This window comes from Lagenorhynchus albirostris, chromosome 5, assembly GCF_949774975.1.
Source record: "Lagenorhynchus albirostris chromosome 5, mLagAlb1.1, whole genome shotgun sequence".
Lineage (NCBI taxonomy): Eukaryota > Metazoa > Chordata > Mammalia > Artiodactyla > Delphinidae > Lagenorhynchus > Lagenorhynchus albirostris.
The window spans coordinates 85,204,428-85,227,554 of NC_083099.1; the positions used below are offsets into that span (position 1 = coordinate 85,204,428).

A 23,127-nucleotide genomic window follows, 5' to 3' on the forward strand; every position below is an offset into this window, starting at 1 on the left:
CTCAAGTACATTCTAATCAATGAGAGATTTTCAGATTACGGAGAGTGGATTTGTCTGACCTCAGAATGCATTGTGGAACCTGTGCGTGCCTCTATTGTGCACCCTTAGGCATCCTCTCACTGTCCATCTTCCAGCCCTGATACCTGAAGAGGCCAAAACATCAGGTCCTGAGAATGGGCAAACTGCTGTGCTGCCACATCGGACAGCCCCTTCCAAAATGACGCACTTACAACTAGAGTAATGCATCTTTTACCTGTTTTGAAAGACAGTCTGCCTGGTGGCTTCAGAGTGTTTTGAGATAAATCAAAATAGAAGTAAAGTTGCAAGAGTAAATGTGTTTCACTGCTGAGGAGGATTCTTTTAATCACTCAGCTCACTTACCTTCTTCCATTCTGAAGCAGTTCGCAGTAGTTGGCAAAAAAACATAATCTTAAGAAATTCAGTAAGACCTGTTGGCTGATTGTACCTAGTGAGCCTTTCCTGTCCTGTGATGCCTACATAGTTTGGGGTAATGCTTGTAGATAATTTCAGACATTTGCTTCTCTCAACTCTGGAGCACTTTTGCTGCTGAGTATAGAATTCCAGAGACACACGGGTATGGAACTTGAGCTATAAGGCTTTTAGTAAGAGTCGCAGATCAAGTGCTTAACTAGATTGTGTGCAAGTCCGTAGAAATCCCAAGTCAGAGCTTTAAAATAATAACTTACTGAGTTATGATTTCTACATCTCATATGCTGTATTCCTTAAATCACATGTTGATGGCTAATCAGCAGAATCCAAAGACACAAATTAGATGATAACAATATTTACAGAGAAAATATATGTGTAGCTTGAAAAGTAAGGATCCTCAGGGTTGCTATCCCACCAAAAAAAAAAAAAAAAAAAAATGTAGCCGTTGCAATCTGAACTCCCAACATTGTAGCCAAGAAAGGAATGAATATAACAATAGAGAGAGTTTTAAGACAGAACTTCTTGGTTAAAGGAGTCTGGACCTTCAAGAAACATGTTTGAGAAAGAGTCAGAAGAAATACTAGGTAAGACAAATTAATTATTCCTGTTCCTCGAGGAATATTCTAGCAGTTAAATTATTAAGTGCTTATTTTGGCCAGGTGGAAGAATTTGTAAGGGCATAAACTCTACCTTGTTCACTGCTGAACTCTTAGCACCTAGCAGAGAAGTGTTAAGCCAGAGTAGGTGCTCAGCAAATACTTATTGAATGAATAAATGAGTGAACGTGGTAGGGAGAACTGAGCAAAAGCGAGAGCATAGTGTGTCTGTGAGCATCGCTCCAGTTTGTAAAAGTAGAGTTACTGATTTTTTACCTAATTGTTTTCATTCAGCAGACCTACAAAACAAAGTGTATCACAGATACCCTCTGGTTTTTATGCTGGGAAAAGAGAATCCCTTTCTGTTGGATGTAGGCTGCTACATGTTTTGATTCTAGTAGCAATATGGCAGGGTTAAGGTCGACTTTGTAGAATAATCTGGTGCCTGTTTTTGATAGATATCATGCAAATAGACACTTATTTTCAAGATGCTCAAACAGATGATTAGGGGAAAGTTCCAGCAAACCTTGAAACAACAAAAAGGAAAGGTTTTCCCACTCCCACTTCCCATTACTGTGCCATCCTGCAGAGGTTTCTGCAACCCCACAGCCTCCTCCTTGCTTCACCCTTTTCCCAGGTGAAAAAGCTTTGCCTAGGAAGGACAGCGTGTGACTGTCAGTCTAGCAAGGAGACAGTTCTTGAGAAATCCACTCCACACGCAGTGCTCCCAAGCCCCTCTCACGGGAAGGGCATGATGTGATCTGCAGCAGGCAGAGCTGGCCCAGGGAAACAAGAAGTTGGCGTAGAATCCTGGGGCCCTCATGCTGGAAGGGCCTTCCAGAGAGGGCTTCCCACCCACCCTCCCTCCACTAGCTGGACAGTAGAAAGATGTGTCAAAAAACAAATTCCTGGATGAACACATGGAGGATTAAATGAATGAGAGATGAGTTCACGCCTCCAGAAGTCCCCGCCATCCCACTTGAATAGAAAGCTAACTTTGAAGCCACTCTGTTCCCCATAGCACGTTTTTGTACATACTCAGCCTTGGAATATGGTTGCCATCTGCTGCCAGTGCACAGGACTAAGGAAGTATCCGGGAGGGTAGGAGGAGACCAGGCGGGAAGAAGAGAGACACTCAAAACGGGCTAATGATCTCCTTTGCGTTGGAGTCTAGGTTTCAGAACATCAGTCCCATACTTCAAGAACAAAACGCCAGTGTGTCTTAGACCACACCAGGCGCCGGCACATCAGATAAGACCTGCACTGTGTGGAGCTCAGTCACCGAGCCTCGAGAAGTACTCAAAGTGAAATTAAAGGAGCAAACTGAGGAGACTGAAAGGAGAAAGGCGTAGCTTAAAACACAATCAGGAGGGCTCTGCAGATATGTGTCTTAGGGTTACAGTAGTTCAGAAATGAATCTACTAATTAAAGGGCTAGAAAATGCTATAGATCCCAGGAATTTAAGGATCTTAGAAGAAATGAGACATTTCTCCATACGCTCTGAATACCTGGCGATCCTTTAGTAGACTCTCAGGGTGAAAGTGACCTGGCTGTTGTGCACTGTTGCAGATTTAAACAGTTGATTAAGAGTTACAGATGGCTGTACTAGAGGCCTGGGTGGGTGGTCCTTTAAAAGCAGTAAAGGCTGTTAAGCAAAGCCAAGTAAGACCAGAGAGCATCTCTGCAAGGCAGTGACTAGCTGTCGGATCTTCCTAGTTTCCCTGATATTATCTGTATAAATTGTTGGTTATGGCACAGAATCATATTGCTAATTTATATACTGAAATGACATGCCAGCAAATAGTTATTAATCTGGGGATATACACTAGTGAAAAAAAATTACAGTTAACTTTGCTTTTGAAAAAGGTTAGCTAGTTGAAGGCAAGTATTGTTATATATTCAGTAGTAGTTCTCTATCTCAAGTTTGAGAATTTGCAAGGTGGGGAAACAAATCCTTTTGGCCATGCAAGGAAATAATCTCATCAGAGATATATGTAATATAAATTTAAAAACATTGACAATCCCAAGCATGCAAAAATCACTTTAGGGAACACAAAGTGATTGCCCAGAAGTATGTCACACGCAGTGCCTTGGTGTGGTCGAAACAGTAAATATTTGTTGCTGCGTGAGCTCTGGCCTTGACTCCTGTCTGCCATCAGGAACAAGTCACACAACTGTGACTCACCCTTAATTAGAAGATTAGTAATGCCTTAAATCTATCTTGTATACTGTTTCTCTTCTTAGGAGCCCTATAGGCTTTCAGATTCTATTTTATTTGTCCTATAGCATCCTTGTGAAACACAAGCTTCTTTCTTTTACACGTGGGATAATTGGTCCACAAAGGAATAACTTAATTCTTTGTCTTTAAATAGGAAATGATTGATAACCATTATATGACACAGCTTATTGTACTATTTTTCACATTACTTCAGGTTTCCCAAGCAAAGGACGTATTTTATTTCTCATTATTATTTTTAATTGGTTTTCAGAAAAGTTGAGATAAAAACAGAATTTAACAAATATCCCATGGAGATATTTGGTGTTCTCTTTTCTTTCAAGAATAAATTAAGACCATCTCTGCCCCTCTCTCCTGACTCTCTCAGCAGATAGCCGGAGTCCCATGCCAATTTTCAAATGAGTACGCCTTCATTCTAATAGCAGGATCACAGTCCCCCTGACTGAGGAAGCAGCCTTGTAAATTCATGTCTGGAATCTGCAGAAGTTACTTTTGATTATAAACTTTAACAGTTGACCTGAACCTTTTTAAATAGTACTAATATGTGACCTGGTTGTGAGTTCAGCAATAAGTTCATATCCAGTATGTGAAAGGCCAAAGAGAAAACTAGTGTCTTTTTATCATCTCTGGTGACCCACACTAAATATTGCATATTTACTTTGTAAATGAGGACACCCAGTGGCCACCAAGTGAAAATATTCTAAACAATCCCTGACACTGTTTATGCAAATATAAATACCCATTATCAAAGCTGATTGATAGATAATCACTGTAACATCTGTTACCGAGCAGTTTACCTTCACTAAGTTAGGCAAGAGTGCCTGGAGTTTGGCCTGATCACTTTTATATCACATCACAGATTGGCTGTCTCTTCTCACTTTGAGTGGCAAGATTCCACTGAATTTTCTGATGACAGGAGGACCCAATGAGCTGTCTCTTGGGGGAAATGGAACCAAAGAGATGGAACAGTATGGCATGTGTCAGAAATCACAAATGAAGGAGCACAGATTGTGGGAAATGCAGTGAACACATAAAAAAACCAATTGCCTTAGACCTTGAATTCATACTGAACACTGAACTTCCCTGATGAGAGGGGGTACGGTGATAAAGGACAGGGTGAAGAGCATTACCCAGAACTGCAGGGGCACAAAGATCCCTGGGATTACATCATGCAGACATAGCTCAGAGGAAAGGTGCACCCTCAGGGGCCACAGGGTGCCTACCTGTTGTTGGCATGTTTGTGATGTGTGGTGGAGAGCTGAGCAAGTAAGCCCTCAGACAAGACCCCCTCAGCGGAAAGAAGTGTGCTGGGCAGCGTGAGGGATCTGATCATTTGTGATGGTAGTTGTACTTATAACAAGGCAAGGTGCTAGCCTTCGGGAAGCTGGGAGTCTTCTTATAGAGATAAGGTGGGCACAAATGCAGAAAAATGGAAAGGCACAATAATCAATAATATACTGTTAAGGACTGTTAGAAAGTTCAGACCTATCCTACAACATTCAGGTACAAGAAACATTTCCTTATTTCTCTATAGAAAATTAAACCCAAGGCCTCTATCACTAAGTTAGCAAGAAATTTTGTCAAGTTTTAAGGCTCCCTTCCCCTCCCTAGACTTATACAAGACTCATAAAATCTAGGGATCAGTCAGATCCTTAGTCTTTAATGGTCTTCATCATCAACATTACTTGTCTACCTGACAAAGATGCCATTTTGGCTGGTACATCTGACTGCCCGGTACTACTGTGTTAGTTGGGTTTAGACACACACTTCACAATGGTCCTCTCTGTTGAGCAAGGGCCCAGCCCAAGAGCATCACTGTTCCTCTCAACTGGGTGTCTTTCTATGTCCAGCCTCCAAAAGTGTGCCAAGCAATCACCCCAGCTGGAGTCGTGTACAGGCAGAGACCTCAAACCTTGGCACCTTTCTCATTTGAGGAGAAGTTGATTCTTTTTCTCCTCTGTCAGGCCACCTCAGTCTAACTCCAAAGCACCCGTGTCCCCCACCTCACCCAGAAAGGGCCCAGCTTAATTCCCCATAGAGGACCTAGATTCAAAAAAACAAAGCCTTCTGTCTTGGACCTTTGTTTTTAGGGCTTAACTTCTGATTTGGGTTCTAAAGTCACAGGTCCCTGGAGTAAGGGAGCCCAGAATGGTATGGAAGGTTTGGTCTTTCTCAATCGCCTTATTATTATGAAAGTCTTCTAATTCCATGGGGGAAAACCAGAAATTAATGTTTCAGTTTACTACCTCACACATCAGTGGGAACTAGTTAAAGAGAAAACTCAGAATGGAGTTCAGTAATCAAAGAAGGCTCCACAGAGAAAGAAGAACTTTGAATAGGGTTCTCAAATGGTACATAAGATTTGGTAAAGTAGAGAAAGCACAAGAATCTCAGAACTCAGGACAAATTCAGCAGGAGAAGAGAACTAAGAATGAATGCAATACATCAAGAGATGGCAAAATGTCCAACTTCTTAGATTAATGCAGAGATTTTATTTGGGGAAAATTGAGAAAATAAGATCAAATTGGTGAAGTAAGTCAAGATAATTAGAATGTTACCTAGAGCAATAGAAGACTCTTACAGCTTAATATCTTTTTTCCTGTAATATGTAAATAACATAATAAAATACTATATAAGAGAATACATCAAGAATATACTAAAAATAAAATAAAAATACAATACCTTACTCCTAATGAGAATAATTACAAAGTATGCCTTCTACTTCATTTACTTACCAGGGCTTCCCAAGGTTTTAAGTTCTGACAACAATTATTTAGACTCTTCTTCATCTCAGCATGAGCCAAAAAGGAACTTACATCTTATTTTTTCTTAAGGAAATCCTGTGCCTGCTTCTATAACGGATCACCCTAGGTGGGCTGTTGAGTTGTAGTTTCTGCTACTTTCTTAAACTGGCCCACATCAAATCACCTCTGTGCTTCTATCTTAACCAGTCATCCAGCAAAACAAATTTACCTTTTACCTTGGCTTTTCCTTGTTACTTTGAGATAGAAGGCCTTCATTCCTCAGTAGGTATCTACAGTCTATCATGGCTCAAGTCCACACTTTCTATAGAGAAAGAGTTTAGCCCCCTCCTACCAACAAACAGCTATGCTTAAAAACCAGCTGTCACAACGGAAGCAACTTATTTTTTTCCAGGGAGACACAAGCAAAGAGATCATTTGAGCATGAATCTGAAGATATGCTTCAAAAGCAGTTTCAGAACAGTAAGCTACAGAGGAGGTTCTGTGAATTGGGAAGCTCCGTGATTAGTCAAAAAGCTTTTTTAAAATGACACTATAGGGTTCTGTTTTCTCACTTATTGAAGTTCAGACAAAAGTTTTCCCAAGGTCAAAAAATTAATTTTTTTTTTTTTTTTTTTTTGCGGTACGCGGGCCTCTCACTGTTGTGGCCTCTCCCGTTGCGGAGCACAGGCTCCGGACACGCAGGCTCAGTGGCCATGGCTCACGGGCCCAGCCGCTCCACAGCCTGTGGGATCTTCCCGCACCGGGGCATGAACCTGTGTCCCCTGCATCAGCAGGCGGACTCTCAACCACTGCACCACCAGGGAAGCCCTAATTTCTTACCTAACTATACTTCATCACCAGTTGATGATATTTTCCAAAAGAATGCCATTCCTGGGAGTTATGCTGGATCTTTGAACTCACTGAAGTTAAAATTTTGTTTTTCCTTTAAAAAATAAGTATATGATGATGCAGAGATCAAAAAGGTGAACAGGTTAGTAAGTAAAAAGACGCTTGTTTTTTTTGTTTGGTTGGGTTTTTTTTTTTTTGGCTGCATAGGGTTTTGTTGCTGCGTGTGGGCTTTCCTTAGTTGTGGCGAGCGGGGGCTACTCTTCTTTGCAGTGTGCAGGCTTCTCATTGCAGTGGCTTCTCTTGTTGCGCAGCACGGGCTCCAGGCACACGGGCTTCCGTAGTTGTGGCTCACGGGCTCTAGAGCACAGGCTCAGTGGTGGCTCACAGGTTTAGTTGCTCTGCAGCACGTGGGATCTTCCCGGACCAGGGCTTGAACCCGTGTCCCCTGCATTGGCAGGGGGATTCTTAACCACTGTGGCACCAGGGAAGCCCAAAAAGATGCTTGTTTTTATATAAACACTGTTTAAGTGTATAGTTTCTTCTCAAGAAAAATAAAGGACCTAATTTATTAACTGTGCATTTGAATATATGGGCCCTTCTTTAAGGCCTATCCAAAGCAAGTTCAAACTGCATCCTTTGTGAATTTAAGTAGATCATTTTGTTCATTTTTTTATCCCACCCACAGATGCAGTATCTCTGTGTTTTTGTTCCCTAGATTTAGTGAACAAAGGAAAAGGTTACAATAGGGCAGCAGCTAAATTTGTAAGGAAAGAGCTTTAGGAAAAAAAAAAAATCAAACTCCTAAAAGGTGTCTCAAAAGGTTTACAATATAAGAGGATTTAAAGGCATCAACCTCAGATTTCATTGATTTTTCTCCTTAGTCCCAGCAGGTCCTCCCTCTTCAAGAAGAAGCCATTTCATTTCAGCTTTGGAATGAGGGCATAGGTGTCTTTCAGAATGTCGTCTAGGATTATAGCTATCCAATGCCTTTGTTCACAGCCTTAAAACTTACGTTTCACAAGCTGTACTGTAAGAGAGTAAAGGTGTTTGAACTTTCAGTGTTTTAGTCCACTGGAATCAGATGCTCAAAGTATATAAATTCATAAAGTATGGGGCTTGATAATACCCCAAAATGAAGTGTTAACTTATGTTTAGAATTGGTTCCATAAAGTTGATGTACAATTATTTGTTGATTAATTGTTTGATAATATCCTCACCTCATAGCTAAAAGGATTTAAGTTGGCTTGAAAGAATATTCAATACATTAATAAATAGGAAAATATATTTATCTATAGCTATAAAAAAGAAATCAGAGTAGAAGTAAAATAAGGAATTGAATGAGGTCGAGGATAAATTTTACATAGAAAAGCATACCATAGGTCCTATATAGTTGCTAAGATGTCGCCTAATACTTTTTTACTCTTTCAAGTAAAATTTTAATGTTTATTTGTCACAAAACTCATTTATTCATACAACTATAATGCTGACACTGGTCCCTTTATTGAGTTTACAATTATATAAGTATATGAAATACATATATGTAATACACATTTTGAAATAATTTTTTATAAAATATTTAAAAGTTGATTTCCATTTACAGTTATTACAAAATACTGGCTATATTCCCTGTGTTGTACAATACATCCTTGAGCCTATCTTACATCCAATAGTTTGTACCTTCCACTCCTCCACACCCTACATTGCCCCTCCCCCCCACTGGTAACCACTAGTTTGTTCTCTATATCTGTGAATCTGCTTCTTTTCTGTTACATTCACTAGCTTGTTGTATTTTTTAGATTCCACATATAAGTGATATCATACTATATTTATCTTTCTCTGTCTGACTTATTTCACTTAACATAATGCCCTCCAAGTCCATCCACGTTACTGCAAATGGCAAAATTTTCTTCTTTTTTATGTCTGAGTAGTACTGTATTGTATATAGATAGATAGATAGATAGATAGATAGATAGATAGATAGATATAGATATAGATAGATAGATAGATACCACTACATATGCTTCTTAAGGACCTTTAAATACTTAAAATGTGCTCCAGAATGGATGAAATTTCATTAAATGTATGAATTACATATATGAATGAAAATTCAAGTAATATAAAAGACATACCCAACCATAATATTGAGATCCTTAATAGAAAAGTGTTAGTAATTTTAATATCTCTGTCTACCTGAAATAATAAGCAGTGACTATAAAAGTACATACAGGGTGCTCCCAACTTTCATTGGTCGTGTATTCCTGAAAATATGTTTGAAAGTTAAATTTCTGAAAGTTGAAGAATTGATTTATGTTTTAGGAGAAGAATTCTGTTACTGATGATAAAAAAAAAAAGAAAATGATGAAATCGCTAATGGTTCCTGTAGCGCAGGCTTAAGACAACCTGGAAGGTAAGGGAGAACTCTCACTGGGAGATGGCCCAAAGCATCCCCCTTATCACCAGGAATGTAGAAGTAAAGCAGCGCACCTCTCCTTGTTGTAAGCTGATGACCTTCCCGTAGTTCGCCTGCAGGGGCAATGAGAGCTGGGATATGCTAGGTGTATGGAGCCACAGTAGGAGAAAGAGGTCTTGGTCTGCCTACCACCTTTCACTTGCATAAGTGATTTCCCCAGAGCCACCCTCCAAAGACGGTGGAGATGCCAGTGAGATAGAATGAGGGGGTAGGGACATGCAGGACCATCTGCTGTAGATGATAGAACCTGTGAGCAAGCAACCCCTAACCTCCTGTGGTGCAGAGGCTCAGCAGGTATCCCCTCGACACACAGGTGAAGTATATACATGACTGAGGTCTTGCCCCTGGCAGGGCAACAGATGTCGATTTGGGGAGGAAGAGGCCTGAGTTGCCACATGCATTCCAGCTTTCTCCAGCAAGAACTGGCTCTCTCCCAGTGGGACCAGCTTGGTAGGTAGCACCAAAATGTGAGAGTTTAACATCATCACTAATCACCTGATATAGCAAAGAGCAACTTCAGCATGCTATCAAAGCACAATCTGGGAGAGGGTGTGATAAGAGGCTGGCTTGTGGAGGCCTGGCCACCTGGCCCTATTTCATGTGCTGACCCACTTAGCGCACGTGAGCCTGGTGGCCCAGATTGAAAGCTCAAGGGCTATTCAGCCCTGACATTTGACTTCGGCCTGTTGACTTGACCAAAATTCATCTCGGTTTTAATTTGAGAGCTGGTGTTTTTTTCCAAGCCACAGAGACTTCCAATTCCCATCTCCCTCTACAACACCTCACCCTTGCACTAGTCTCATTTTATATATCCGGGCTGAGAAAGGACTGGATTTCACACCTAATTAAAAGAGATTGTATTGCCTGCTGTTTCCTTTCTTGTTCCTTTTCCCTTGTGCACAGGCAGCTTTTTTATTCTCATGCTAAGTCCTATCCCTGGACACCCGCCGTTTCAGGGACAGGCAGGGCCTGGGTTCCTACAGCACAGAGAGCCAGGCCCTGCATCAGCTATTTCACCACAAGCAGAATACCCCTCGAGTACTCACTCCCGCCTCAGCCTCCTCCATACTGTGCTCACTCACAGAACACGATCACTTAGAATACATGATCACTTTCAAGAGCAGAATTCCTTGTGTGTTCTGGTGAATGCCATCACAGGCTGACTCTACATTTTTACTCTAGTGGAGAGAAGGTAGGTTACTATTTTAAAACACACAGAGAACTATTTTTATCACTTTTTTCATTTTGCCCCATCAGTTCTTTGTTCACACCACTGTGGGGTTTTTTTGGGAGGGGAGGGTAACGTGGCATCCCCAGACACACAAAATCTTTGTAAAGTTGTATGGTTTTGTAGATGAGGGGTTTTTTTTGTTTTTGTTTTTTTTTGAATAGCCCAATTGCCTATTCAGTGCCAATCTAAGAAAGAATGGAGTTAACATTTTCACACCATTCCTTCCTATACAGTCTCTGAATAACCATCTAATCAAGGTTTGTTTTCAATGGGGAACAAATCTTCTACAGTAGAGTATTTCAGATTTATTCCGTTGGAATCTATACATTAATGCCCACTGGATGAAAAGGACCTGTTTCACAAAAGCCTGGACATTGCCTTGCCGTGGCAGAAACTTTTTCCCACTGTGTTAGTGTTAAAAATGAAAGAAAGCCTGGGAAAGGACTTGCTTCAGCATTGTGTGCTGGAGGGACGAGGCATGCTTGAATGGACCGGCAGGGTCCCCCATCACATCTGTACACATATCAGCAAAACGATTCAGCCTTTCACGGCTGCTCACTGCAGTACAGGACCAGTGCTCTCGGAGAAACATTTAAAAATTGTGTCTACAAAAATCCAGCTAGGCTAGTCAGGTCAAGTTGTATATGTGTGCAGGTTTGAGTTTGTCTCTGTGGTTTCTAATGAAGTTGGTAACAACATTACTGCAATAACCGGAACTCAGAATATTTAGCACTTTTTGTTGTGATTATCTCCATAGGGTTACCTGATTATTTAGATAGAATTGACCAGTTCAATCCAACAAGCAGTTTGAATTTTCTTCTTGAGACTCTCTGTGTGTGTGTGTGTGTGTGTGTGTGTGTGTGTGTGTGTATGTATGAATATGTGTAATGATAGCTCTTGTTGTTGACCATTTCCAACTCTAAAGCAACCTCCATCATCACTTTCAGCGTCTTTATCTTTTCTTCTACGTCCTGAGAATTAGGATGGCCCTCAGTCTTTGGGCAATGCAAGTTTCATTCATCAGCAATCCAGTATCATGTGATAAAAAGAGTATCAAGGGGCATGGGTTCTAATCCCACCCCTGCCACTTACTAGCTGTGTAAAACAATGGGCAAGTCATTTAGATACTTTGAAAGCCTCGACTTCCTCTTACATCAAATAGTAATAATAGGACCTGTCCTGAAAACATATAGGATTGTTATAAGGAGTAAATGAGATGATACATGTGAAAGAGTTTGTACACTGTAAAACGCTACATGGTTATTAATTATTATGATAATTGTGATTGAGCTTCTTCCCAGAATTATCAGAAAGAAGACAACTCTTTGTGATATATGATAACTCTAGTGATATAGCTGCAAGTGGTGCTATGAGCAATTGTGTGTTTCAAGAGTGTTTTCACCTGTGTGGAAAAAAATTTTTAATAAGCCCATCCTACTCAGAGATGGTGATTTTATCAGAGACTCAACCAGTTTTAGTACTTACCATTTTACTTAAATGATGGAGATCTTGGTGATAGTAAAACTGTATATAGAAAACTCTACATTTTAGTGCCAGGCCTCACTTTTATCTCTTGCACTGTTCCATTTATAAACTTCAAAAAAGTATTCTTTACTAGATGACTGAGGCTATGTTGATGTCCCAAGGCCTAGAAACATGAACATCATACTAATTTATGGATAGGTATAGAGGTAGCTGGAGAGAATACTGGAAAAACATTTTCACACAGCTTTACAGCAGACAGTGGACACCTAAGGGCCAGACTTCATTCAGGGGCAAAGAATGCAATACAGTGAAGCAGATAAGAGTGTGAACTCTAGAACCAGACCGCCTGGGTTCAAATGCCAGCTCAACCACCAATTGCCTACATGGCCTTGAGTGGATTTCCTAATTTCTGTGGCCTCAGTTTCCTCATCTGAGGTATGGGGATAATAATACTACCGACATCATAGGTTGTTGTGAGGATTCAATGAAATAATATACATAAAGTAGTTAGAACTTGACACATAGTAAGCTCTTGAAAAGTGTTTGCTCTTGTTATTATCGCAGTACACATACATCAGGGACTCAGCAAGATGTTGGAATTTGGTCTGTTGACTGATTTCCTGAATTTTCCTTCCTAGGTTATTGGGCCCTTCCTCTGGTGCCATGTTTTGTATTAACACAGCTATAGAGGATTCATCATGATTCCTTACCCTGACAAAGACAATTTGTTTTATATAAAATAAAAAAAATAGAAACAGTAGCCTAATGAAATATTTTAGGCACCTAACAGACCTAATGGAAGTCGAAATGAGAAGGAATTCTTTTATGTAAAACTTTGCACAAATCATATCACTGAAAGAGAACATAGAGCCCATAGGCATTTACTAAGTTAAGTGGATATATGTGAGGCTGACTAAATGTAAAGTTGAGAGCAAAGGAAATGAATTAGTATATAAGAATGAGGTCATATCCACTGAACTCAGACAGCATGAGGAGGTAGGGCGTAGCAAGGTAGAAAATCTAGTTGAGCTCAGACTTCCCTGAGCTGGCCCTCTCTCCTAGGACAGAGGAGAAAGAAAGTGAGGAGGTGGACATTCCTCTGTGTGTAGGCCATTACCTCTGGGTTACTTCTAACAAGATATAAGGATCTGGGTCACAGCCAACAATCCATACTTGGGTCACCTGGTTTTGAAAGCCTACTTACTTGGCCTCCCTCAAGCTGATCGTTCAGTTGTGAAGGCAAGAATGGGGAATCTGAAGAATGGTTTGGAGAGAGGGATTCTTTAGAGAGGTAAAGTAGAAAAATAGAAAAGCCCTAAAACTCAGTGTTATAGACACCTGTTATCCTTCTCAATCTGGGGTCTAGATGTTACCAATATTATCCCTTGCCTGCACAGCCTGGGATATATGAGTGGCAATAGGTCAGGCTATCCACATCCTCCACGTAGCTGACTGCTGCCTTCCTACTGGGAGCTGTTTGATACCTCCCTCTATCAAGCACAGAGAGCACCCAATTTCCGGGTGATCGTACATCCCACTCAGGGCTTACTCCTGCTGTCCTGACCTAATTTTCAACAGTGCTCCCTTTCACTCTCAAAAGTGCCCAGTTTGAATGGCAAATGTGGTCACCTAGTGTACTCCAGTCTCCCAGGTCAACACTGCCATCTTTGACCTGTTTAACATTTCTTCTTCAGTAAGCCTCAGAAAATTCAGACAACCACCACATCACAGACAGCCACCCTAGAAAGTACTCAAACAGGTTGTCAGAGATGTTGAGAAAAATGCGTAGATACAGAAAGCAGTGGGCAAGTGCCCCTTTAGCCAGCAGATTGCATTCTAGAGCCTGTCCCTCAACTGGAAAACATGGTGGCAGCTGTTGGGTGGATATCTTAGAGTGGGTTGAATTTTCCAAGAATTTTTGCATACCTCGTATGGATTTGGGGAATGTGCCGTATAAATTAATAGGAAAGGAATTTAACTATAAGTATTTTTGCTGTCTATGAATACAGTAAGAAATTTTGAGAAGTTAAGGAAAATGTAAGCTTTCTTAAAGGGCCTGCTTAAGCCTAAAGTGGAGGCAGAGTTTCATGAGAACAAGTCTTGCATTTGCCTTTCAGTCCCTCTTTGCTGAAGTTGTAGTATAGCAGGCAATGACTCATCTGTGTTTTAGGCTGCTCTGCTTCAACTGACAGCCCTGGCTGAAGGTCCACGGGGTTAAAATGGATTCAATACACCAAAATAGCTGGAGCACTGCTGGAACAAAATTCAAGGCCTTGTTCCCATAGGACATCACACCCACAAGTTGACCCTTGTGCAAAGCCACAGAGCCCGCTTGTGTCTGCAAGGCGGCAGGGGGGAGTGATTCTAGGGCCCATGAGTATTGCCCACCTGAGGCCTAGATTTTAGGGATGCAGTCAGCTAGCTCTGACCCACGCCCTGTCTTGTGTCTCTCTTGCCGTGCAGGTGACATCAGTTGCAAGGGGATGACCGAGCGCATTCACAGCATCAACCTTCACAACTTCAGCAATTCCGTGCTCGAGACCCTCAACGAGCAGCGCAACCGTGGCCACTTCTGTGACGTGACGGTGCGCATCCACGGGAGCATGCTGCGCGCACACCGCTGCGTGCTGGCAGCCGGCAGCCCCTTCTTCCAGGACAAGCTGCTGCTGGGCTACAGCGACATTGAGATCCCGTCCGTGGTGTCCGTGCAGTCGGTGCAAAAGCTCATTGACTTCATGTACAGTGGCGTGCTGCGCGTCTCGCAGTCGGAAGCCCTGCAGATCCTGACGGCCGCCAGCATCCTGCAGATCAAAACGGTCATCGATGAGTGCACGCGCATCGTGTCGCAGAACGTGGGCGATGTGTTCCCGGGGATCCAGGACTCGGGCCAGGACACGCCACGGGGCACTCCCGAGTCGGGCACCTCGGGCCAGAGCAGCGACACCGAATCAGGCTACCTGCAGAGCCACCCGCAGCACAGCGTGGACAGGATCTACTCGGCGCTCTATGCATGCTCCATGCAGAACGGCAGCGGCGAGCGCTCCTTCTACAGCGGTGCGGTGGTCAGCCACCACGAGACGGCGCTCGGCCTGCCCCGCGACCACCATATGGAAGACCCCAGCTGGATCACGCGCATCCACGAGCGCTCACAGCAGATGGAGCGATACCTGTCCACCACCCCCGAGACCACGCACTGCCGCAAACAGCCCCGGCCGGTGCGCATCCAGACCCTGGTGGGCAACATCCACATCAAGCAGGAGATGGAGGACGACTACGACTACTACGGGCAGCAAAGGGTGCAGATCCTGGAGCGCAACGAGTCCGAGGAGTGTACGGAAGACACCGACCAGGCCGAGGGCACCGAGAGTGAACCCAAGGGCGAAAGCTTCGACTCGGGCGTCAGCTCCTCCATAGGCACCGAACCCGACTCCGTGGAGCAGCAGTTCGGGCCTGGGGCGGCGCGGGACGGCCAGGCCGAATCCTCCCAACCTGAGCAGGCTGCGGAAGCCCCGGCTGAGGGCGCCCCGCAGCCGCACCAGCTAGAGACCGGTGCCTCGTCCCCGGAAAGAAGCAACGAGGTGGAGCTGGACAGCACGGTGATCGCCGTAAGCAACAGCTCCGACAAGAGCGCCCTGCAGCAGCCTGCGGTCAACACGTCCATCGCGCAGCCACTGCCAAGCACCCAGCTCTACTTACGCCAGACGGAAACCCTCACCAGCAACTTGAGGATGCCTCTGACCTTAACCAGCAACACACAGGTCATTGGCACAGCCGGCAACACCTACCTGCCGGCCCTCTTCACCACCCAGCCCGCGGGCAGCGGCCCCAAGCCTTTCCTCTTCAGCCTGCCACAGCCCTTGGCAGGCCAGCAGACCCAGTTTGTGACAGTGTCCCAGCCCGGCCTGTCAACCTTTACTGCACAGCTGCCAGCGCCACAGCCCCTGGCCCCATCCGCCGGCCACAGCACAGCCAGTGGGCAGGGCGAAAAAAAGCCTTATGAGTGCACTCTCTGCAACAAGACTTTCACCGCCAAACAGAACTACGTCAAGCACATGTTCGTACACACAGGTGAGCGCAGCCCCCCCCCCCCGCCCCCGGAGAGCTGGCAGCAGGGGGAGGGGCTGAGGGGGCCGGGGAAGGGGGGGGCAGGGCAGCAGATGCAAGGGAAGGTACAGAGTCATCTTTCAGATTTTAAGGAAGACCCCATTGTAAACCATCTTCTAGAAGCCCCGACTATGCCCCCATCACAGGAACCAAGTGCCCTGTCACAGAAAGACAAAGTCACAGAAACCCTTTGTGGAAAAGGGCCAAATGAGAAAACCTAATACAGAATTTGCAGGCACAACATTCCTTAACTTCACTGAACTTTGAAATATGTTTTTGATCCTGGATGGTTAGAACTGGAAAAGTCCTTGGAGATCATATACTCCAGTCACCTTGTGTTACAGACAAAGTCATGTAGGCAGAGCAGGGATGAGGGTTTTAGTCTGTAGTAAGTTTTATATGAAGCATCAGCTTGAGGAGGCCACAACAAGGCTGATGCAAGCGGAGGCTGCGTTTATGGTCCCTGAAATGAGGAGGACTGATAGACTTGCTCTGTTTTCTAGTGCTTGTTCTCTATTTTCCACATCTAGATACCACAGTCAGTTCTGTGTACTCCCTTTTGAAAGGACAGTAGACTCACTGGGGCACACTCAGAGGAGTATGAGTAAGATGGAAAGGAACGTGAAGCCATGGCATGTGGGTCATTGCTGAGGTGCCAGAGGTGTTCAACAGTGCCTAGGTTTGAATTGAAAGCGCCTACCGCGCTTTGTCCTCTTGGCAAAGTTGCCTAACCTTTCTATACGTTAGTTTCCTTGTCTATATAATGGGGGTAGTAGTGATATTTCGTTCTTGTACTGCTGTTTTGAGGATTAAATGAACTAATATATATGAAGTTCTTAAAGCAATTTCCAGCACATAATAAGCACTGTATAAATGGTAGCTATTGTTCACACTGTTAGTATTATTTAAATGGTTTGGAGGGAAGATCCCTTAAGCTTGTTCTGTTTGGGTCCAAAATGTAGAAATGGACCAATGAATGGAAGCTATAGAGAGATTCAGTTAAATAAAATAGGAAGTTTGTTAACAGGCAGAGTTGCTCTAAGACAGGCAGACAACTTCCAAAGGGAGTGAGTTCCTGTAATTAGAGGTGTTCAAGGAGAGAATGGAAGATCATTTCATAGCGATGTTATACAGGCAATTCAATCATCCATCAGGCGAGTAGTTGGGCAAGATGGTCTTTCATCCCTGGAGTTCATGATCCTAGAGCTAAGATCTCCTGACCTCCCAGCCAGAGCCCTATCCTAGTTCCGTAATGGGACAGGCATAGAAGCGAGAGCTCCACGGATACTCCTCCACATAAGGGACTACATGTGTGATATGATTTCACATGGATTCTCTTGTACATGAAAATACCTACCCCCATGTTGATCACCATATTTGGAATTCCTATTATGAGAGTCACTCGTCTCTCTAGGTAAACCTCTAGTTCCAGAATGTCCCTGTTAAATGACAAATAAATTGTCAGGGGGAAGTTACATACATGAATTACAATACATGAAAACAAGTTGGTTACTCAAAGCAACATTGTTTCTCAGGTCAGCTAGCAGGAATAGCTAGGGGATAGGACATAAAGCAGATCAATTTAAATTGGGGAATAGAAGGGAAGGACAGCAACAGACACATCAACACGGAAGTGAGCAACTGAAATAGAACATTACTTAAGATGCAATTTTCCCTCTTTGCAGTTCAACTTAAGTCAGGACAGTACATAAATCCATGTATGTGCCTTTATGTGAATCCTTAAAGATGAGTTTTCATACCTCCAGAAAACATAGTGACTCACTACTGAATTCAGGAAGAAAATCAGGTAGTAGTAGTAAGTCACTATGTTTACTTAGGGTAAATGTGAATATCTAATAACCTGAGATCAATCGAGGACATTTTCCATGTGGTATGGTATGATCATTATTTAGTAAATTAATCAAATAGTAACATTTTTATTTATGTGGCAATTTATGGTTTACGGAGTGCTCTCCCATAGTTTATGTCCTTTCCTTCTCTGAGCAGCTATCTTATAAATCCATCAAATTAAGGATTAAGGGGGAAAAAAAGAGATCATTTGTGGAAGTGTATCCTTAGCCAAAGTTGACTTTGCTGGTCTTGGATCCATGAACATTTCTGCTCACCTTCTTTGCATCTCTTCCAGTAGACCTAGCAGATACAAAGTTTACACACTCTGTTAGATCACGTATTGAAATAAGGCTTTAAATCTGGAACATAAAATTTTTAGCATACTACCGAAAAGTGTCTTTTGGGTGTATAAACACATTTATTCAGTGGATTCACCAAAGGATTCTGTGGTTAACCCAAATAACTAGATTTGCTCATAAGAAAACCAGCAATGGGTTTGCAAATTTAGACATCACAGATACAAAAGCTACAAGTAAAGTCATTTTATAAATCTGAGTTATGCTCAGAGGGTAGCCTTCAGATCTCTAGTAAACTATGAAGTTCCTCAGTAAATTTTGAAGGTCTTTCTGTTGGTGTGTATAACCTGGCCACATCCAGGAGCGATAAGTGTACATATATGACTCAAGCACCTCATTTAAAAGAATCAACAGTCTTCCCTTTCACCTCCGAATCATTTGGCAGTGGCAGTTTGGAACGGCTATCTCTCTATCAAGACTTTTGTCTGAGTGAAGTAGTCTATAACCTAACAAAGTTTAGAAACAGTTAGTCTAGGTTTTCAAAAGGCAAGACAGCCTGAACATATGGAAGTAATTCAGGACCTGGATTCACTTTGGCCGACATTTCAAAACAAAGTTTTCTCCAGTTTCTTGGGAAAACATCAAAAAAGTGGGGCCTCCCAACTTTACAGGAGCCCAGTGGAAATGATAATAATCCCCAGCAGAAAGTCCAAATGTTAGTCTAAAATAAGATTCTAGAAAGTAGATACTTTCTAGAATACTTGGAAGGGTAGAGATGGATTCTGTATTCTTACCTATGGTCTAACATAAAAGACTCTTACCAAGAAAGAGTAGCTTGACAGAGCTAAAAGGAAAGAAACAGGTTCTCCATCGCAGCCACTATGCATGATAACTGGCTTTGCAGGTTAGCAACTGCAAGTTTTAATGTAAATGATACTTGCTTTCAACAACTGCAGAGAATCGATCCTGAGACCTGAATTCTAACTCTATGTTAATGATCCACATATTCATTGAAAGGACGCGATTGTAACAAATAAGTCGTCCATCGTATCCACCTCGGAGCTAAGCTCTACCTTAGAGAACCAAGGAAGCTCTGGTTGTAGAGAATATTCCATAATGATTATAACACTGAACCTTAGAGCAGGGACATAGTGAAAGACGACTGTGCTGGAATTAGATTATCTGGGTTCGGTTTTGGTTCCTCTAACTGTGACCTTATGCAAGTCATTTAATTTCATTACCTTCAGTTTCTTTGAGTTTAAAGTGGAAATAATAATTTCCCACCTTTTGAGTAGCTGTAACGGTATTATGCATGTGAAAGCTTTTCATAAAAGGTAAAGTACTACTTAATGTTTTTTAAAAAAAAAAAAATCGTCATCATTACTTTAGCCCCCTCCACTCCCAGAGGCATTGAGTTTTTTTGCTCTATCTCCAATCTCTGAGTAATAAACTCTTGACATGTTTCCTTCTTCACTGGAATTCAAATGCTGAAGCAATGTGATACCCCTTGGGTTTCCCTTGAACTTCCTCCATAACATGAACTTTTTTTTTCATCCCTTAAGGATTTTTTCAAGAAAATCTCTCACCAAACCACTCTATCTACTGCCAAACAAACCATGGTAGGACTTCATCTCTTCTAGGAGTTTCTCAAGTTCGCTTTACTGCAGCTTCATAAAAGTTGTGAGGAAGAAAAACAAGAGTTAAGTACACATTTGAAAACAAGAGAATTGGAAAAAAGCAAAGATAACACAAACCATCCTGTCATGGAACAAAGCAGGACTCCTCTATGCCCTCTCCTAAGAGAAAAAGCAAAAGTCAAAGGAATGGGAGGGAAGGAAAAGACAGAGGACATAGGAGGATAAGCCTGGGTATGAACGTGGATGTGGAAGCCAAGCAATAGGGAAAATTCAAAGATCACGTGGGAGCAGTACTTCTCAAAGTGTGATCCCCATAGCAGCAACATGCAAATTCTCGAACCTATCCCAGACCTGAATCAGAAACTCTGGTGAGGGAACCCAGCAATCTATGTTTTAACAAGCCCTGATTCACACTAAGTTGGGAATCACTTCCCTAGATGGCCTGGGTGATTAGAAGGAGGATGGCTTCAGGTTGCTTTTGTTACATAACACTGTTCCCCAAAATTCCACTCACAAGAACCTATGTGTTTGGAAAAAGTAAAACATAGTTATGGACAACAGCTTGATTTTATAGTGATAAATTATGTTAGGGAAGCAAATATCTTGCATATGGAAGGTTCCATGGCAAATGTCCCCTTCTGGCACTTAACATTGACTTATAACAATGACTTATCATTATGTAGGTGCCTCTATGCCTGCCCATTAGAATGTAAACTTTGTGAAAACAGAAACAATTTTATATATAATTACATATATATGATATATAAAGAAATATATATCTTATACTTCAATATACCCAGCATAATACCTTACACATAGTAAACATTCAAGAAATATTTAATCAATGAATGAGTTGAATCCTTCTCTAATGATATCTAATCATGTAGTTCCATAGAAATAATGCAAAAATACTTTGCACATTTATATATTAAGTACTTTCTCCAAGGATCTGAGCACATTTCAGATACCACGTTCTGTCTGTTCGTACTTTGCCCTGTATAACAAAGTTGCACACATAATAACAAAACTGACTAAGATGGCGTTCAGGGTATTTATTTATCACCAGGTACAGGGTTGCCAGATTTAGCAAACAAAAATACAGGATGCCCAGTTAAATTTGAATTTTTGGATAAACAACAAATAATTTTTAGTCTAAGTATGTCCCATTCAATATATGGGGTGTAGTTATACTAAAAAAGTATTTATTGGTTATCTGAAATTTAGATTTAATCTGGTGCCATGTATTTTTATTTTTTGCTGTGCGCGGGCCTCTCACTGTTGTGGCCTCTCCCGTTGCGGAGCACAGGCTCCGGACGCACAGGGTCAGCAGCCATGGCTCACTGGCCCAGCCGCTCTGCGGCATGTGGGATCCTCCCGGACTGGGGCACGAACCCGTGTCCCCTGCATCGGCAGGCGGACTCTCAACCACTGCGCCACCAGGGAAGCCCTGGTGCCATGTATTTTATCTGGCAGTGCTCTTCAGACAGAACTTTCTTTTAAGACCCAATCTTAGGACTTTTGCTTTAAAATCCATAGATGAATACAGGCATATGTAGTTGCTTAACAAATATTTGTTGAGTGAGTGAATGAATGTTCACTCAATTTCCAGGAGAAAATATGTAAGCATGCTTTCCAGGAGAATTTAATTCAGGGGACTTAGATATAAATGCATTATTTTCTCAGCAAGACTTAAATTTCTTTTTCTTTTATTCTTTTTCTATACCCAGAGACTGTATTATATCTGTGTTCCCACTTGTGTTTTCTTCACCAACAAATGGTAGACATTTGGGCCTTTTCTGAATCATAGTATCAACAGCCCACCCGAGAGTCACTAATGCCCGTTAGTGTCCTCTGGACGATTAATTATTTTCTTTGTTACTTTAAGAAGCTCAGCTATTTTGGCCATGAATTTTATATAAATAGATATAGTGATGATAGTCACATAACAATGTCATCCATATAGTAATAATAGTGAGATCAAGATCGTGATGTGATCATCCTCATATAGAGCTTGGGCTGTTAATTGTATCAAGCCAGTGAAGTAATGAACAAGTATAAGGTTTGAAGTGAGAAAGCCTTGATTTTACCACTTTCTGACCTAGTGATTTTAGGTAAATTCTGTAGTCAATCCAAGCCTCAGTTTCTTGTCACATAGGTACAGATTTTAATAGTACTTAGTTTACATGGTTGCTCTGAGAATCAAATAGCATAATTTATGTGAAAGCACTTACCTGTAATACCTTAAAATTACCCAAGCCATTTAGGAACTTACATGTTATGTTTTATAGCAGCATCATACATTTTGCAGCATAATCTAGAGAGCAGGAAATTGTTAACTGGAGAAGGAGGGGATATCTGGCTCAGCTGGTGTCATACTCTCAGCTATTACTGACTTGTAGAGGGACCTGCAGGATGTTATTCTACCACTCTAATGGAGAGAACATCTTCTGGGGCTGTTAACATCTACCCCCTCATAAAGTTGTAAGAAAAGTCAAGTAATGTGGGTGAAGGTCCCTGAGAGCTTTAAAATTCTGCTTGACACCAAAACTTTTTAGTTGTTGCTAAAGCCACAGAGGTTCTGTGAATGCAGTGTGTCCCCAGTAGGCAGTCCCCCCTAGACAGCCTCACAGTCCAAGATGGTACCAGGACTGCATCCCTGGAACTGGAGAGAAAGGCTGGCAGGCGGTCGTGAAGGCCCAGCTCCAACTCGACTTCTCTGGGTGGAGAGCAGACTCTCCAGCCAGTGAAGGCTCTGCATGACCCGAGCTGAGCACCTTCCATTCTTGTCATGGAACCTTTCCCATTTTCTGTTCCAGTCTTGATTTTCCCCTTTCAGAGGACTTACAATTTCCAGGACCCCTTCTGCCTTCCTTGCCAGTAGCCACCTTCCCCTACCCCTGCTCGCCCCTTCCTTCTCTGCTGTCTGCCCTCTCACCAAGCACCCAGGCTTGGTTTTCTGACCCCCCCCCCACTATACTCATCTGAAGGAAGGTGTATGCTAGAGCAGATGATGGAGAGGCCGAGAGAATGCGAGAGACAGGTGGGAACCGTGTTTCAAACAAGTGTCCTGGTAACAGCATCCACTGTCCTCTTTGCAGCCTAGGAGAAGCCTGGTTAGAATAAAAAAAGATTCAGCAGAATAAATGGGTTCTTGCTGAGCCCCCAATACAGAGGTCAC

General features: G+C 42.4%; 1 protein-coding gene across 2 annotated transcripts in view; it reads left to right on the forward strand.

Annotated features, from left to right (window-relative positions):
* The window catches only part of ZBTB20 (zinc finger and BTB domain containing 20), a 793,456-nt gene that overhangs the window by 764,994 nt on the left and 5,335 nt on the right, over nucleotides 1-23,127 (forward strand). For both annotated transcript variants that reach the window (XM_060150581.1, XM_060150582.1), the window contains one exon: nucleotides 14,525-16,129. In XM_060150581.1, coding sequence (XP_060006564.1) covers nucleotides 14,525-16,129 — 1,605 coding nt within the window. The remainder of the gene's footprint in view (nucleotides 1-14,524; nucleotides 16,130-23,127) is intronic.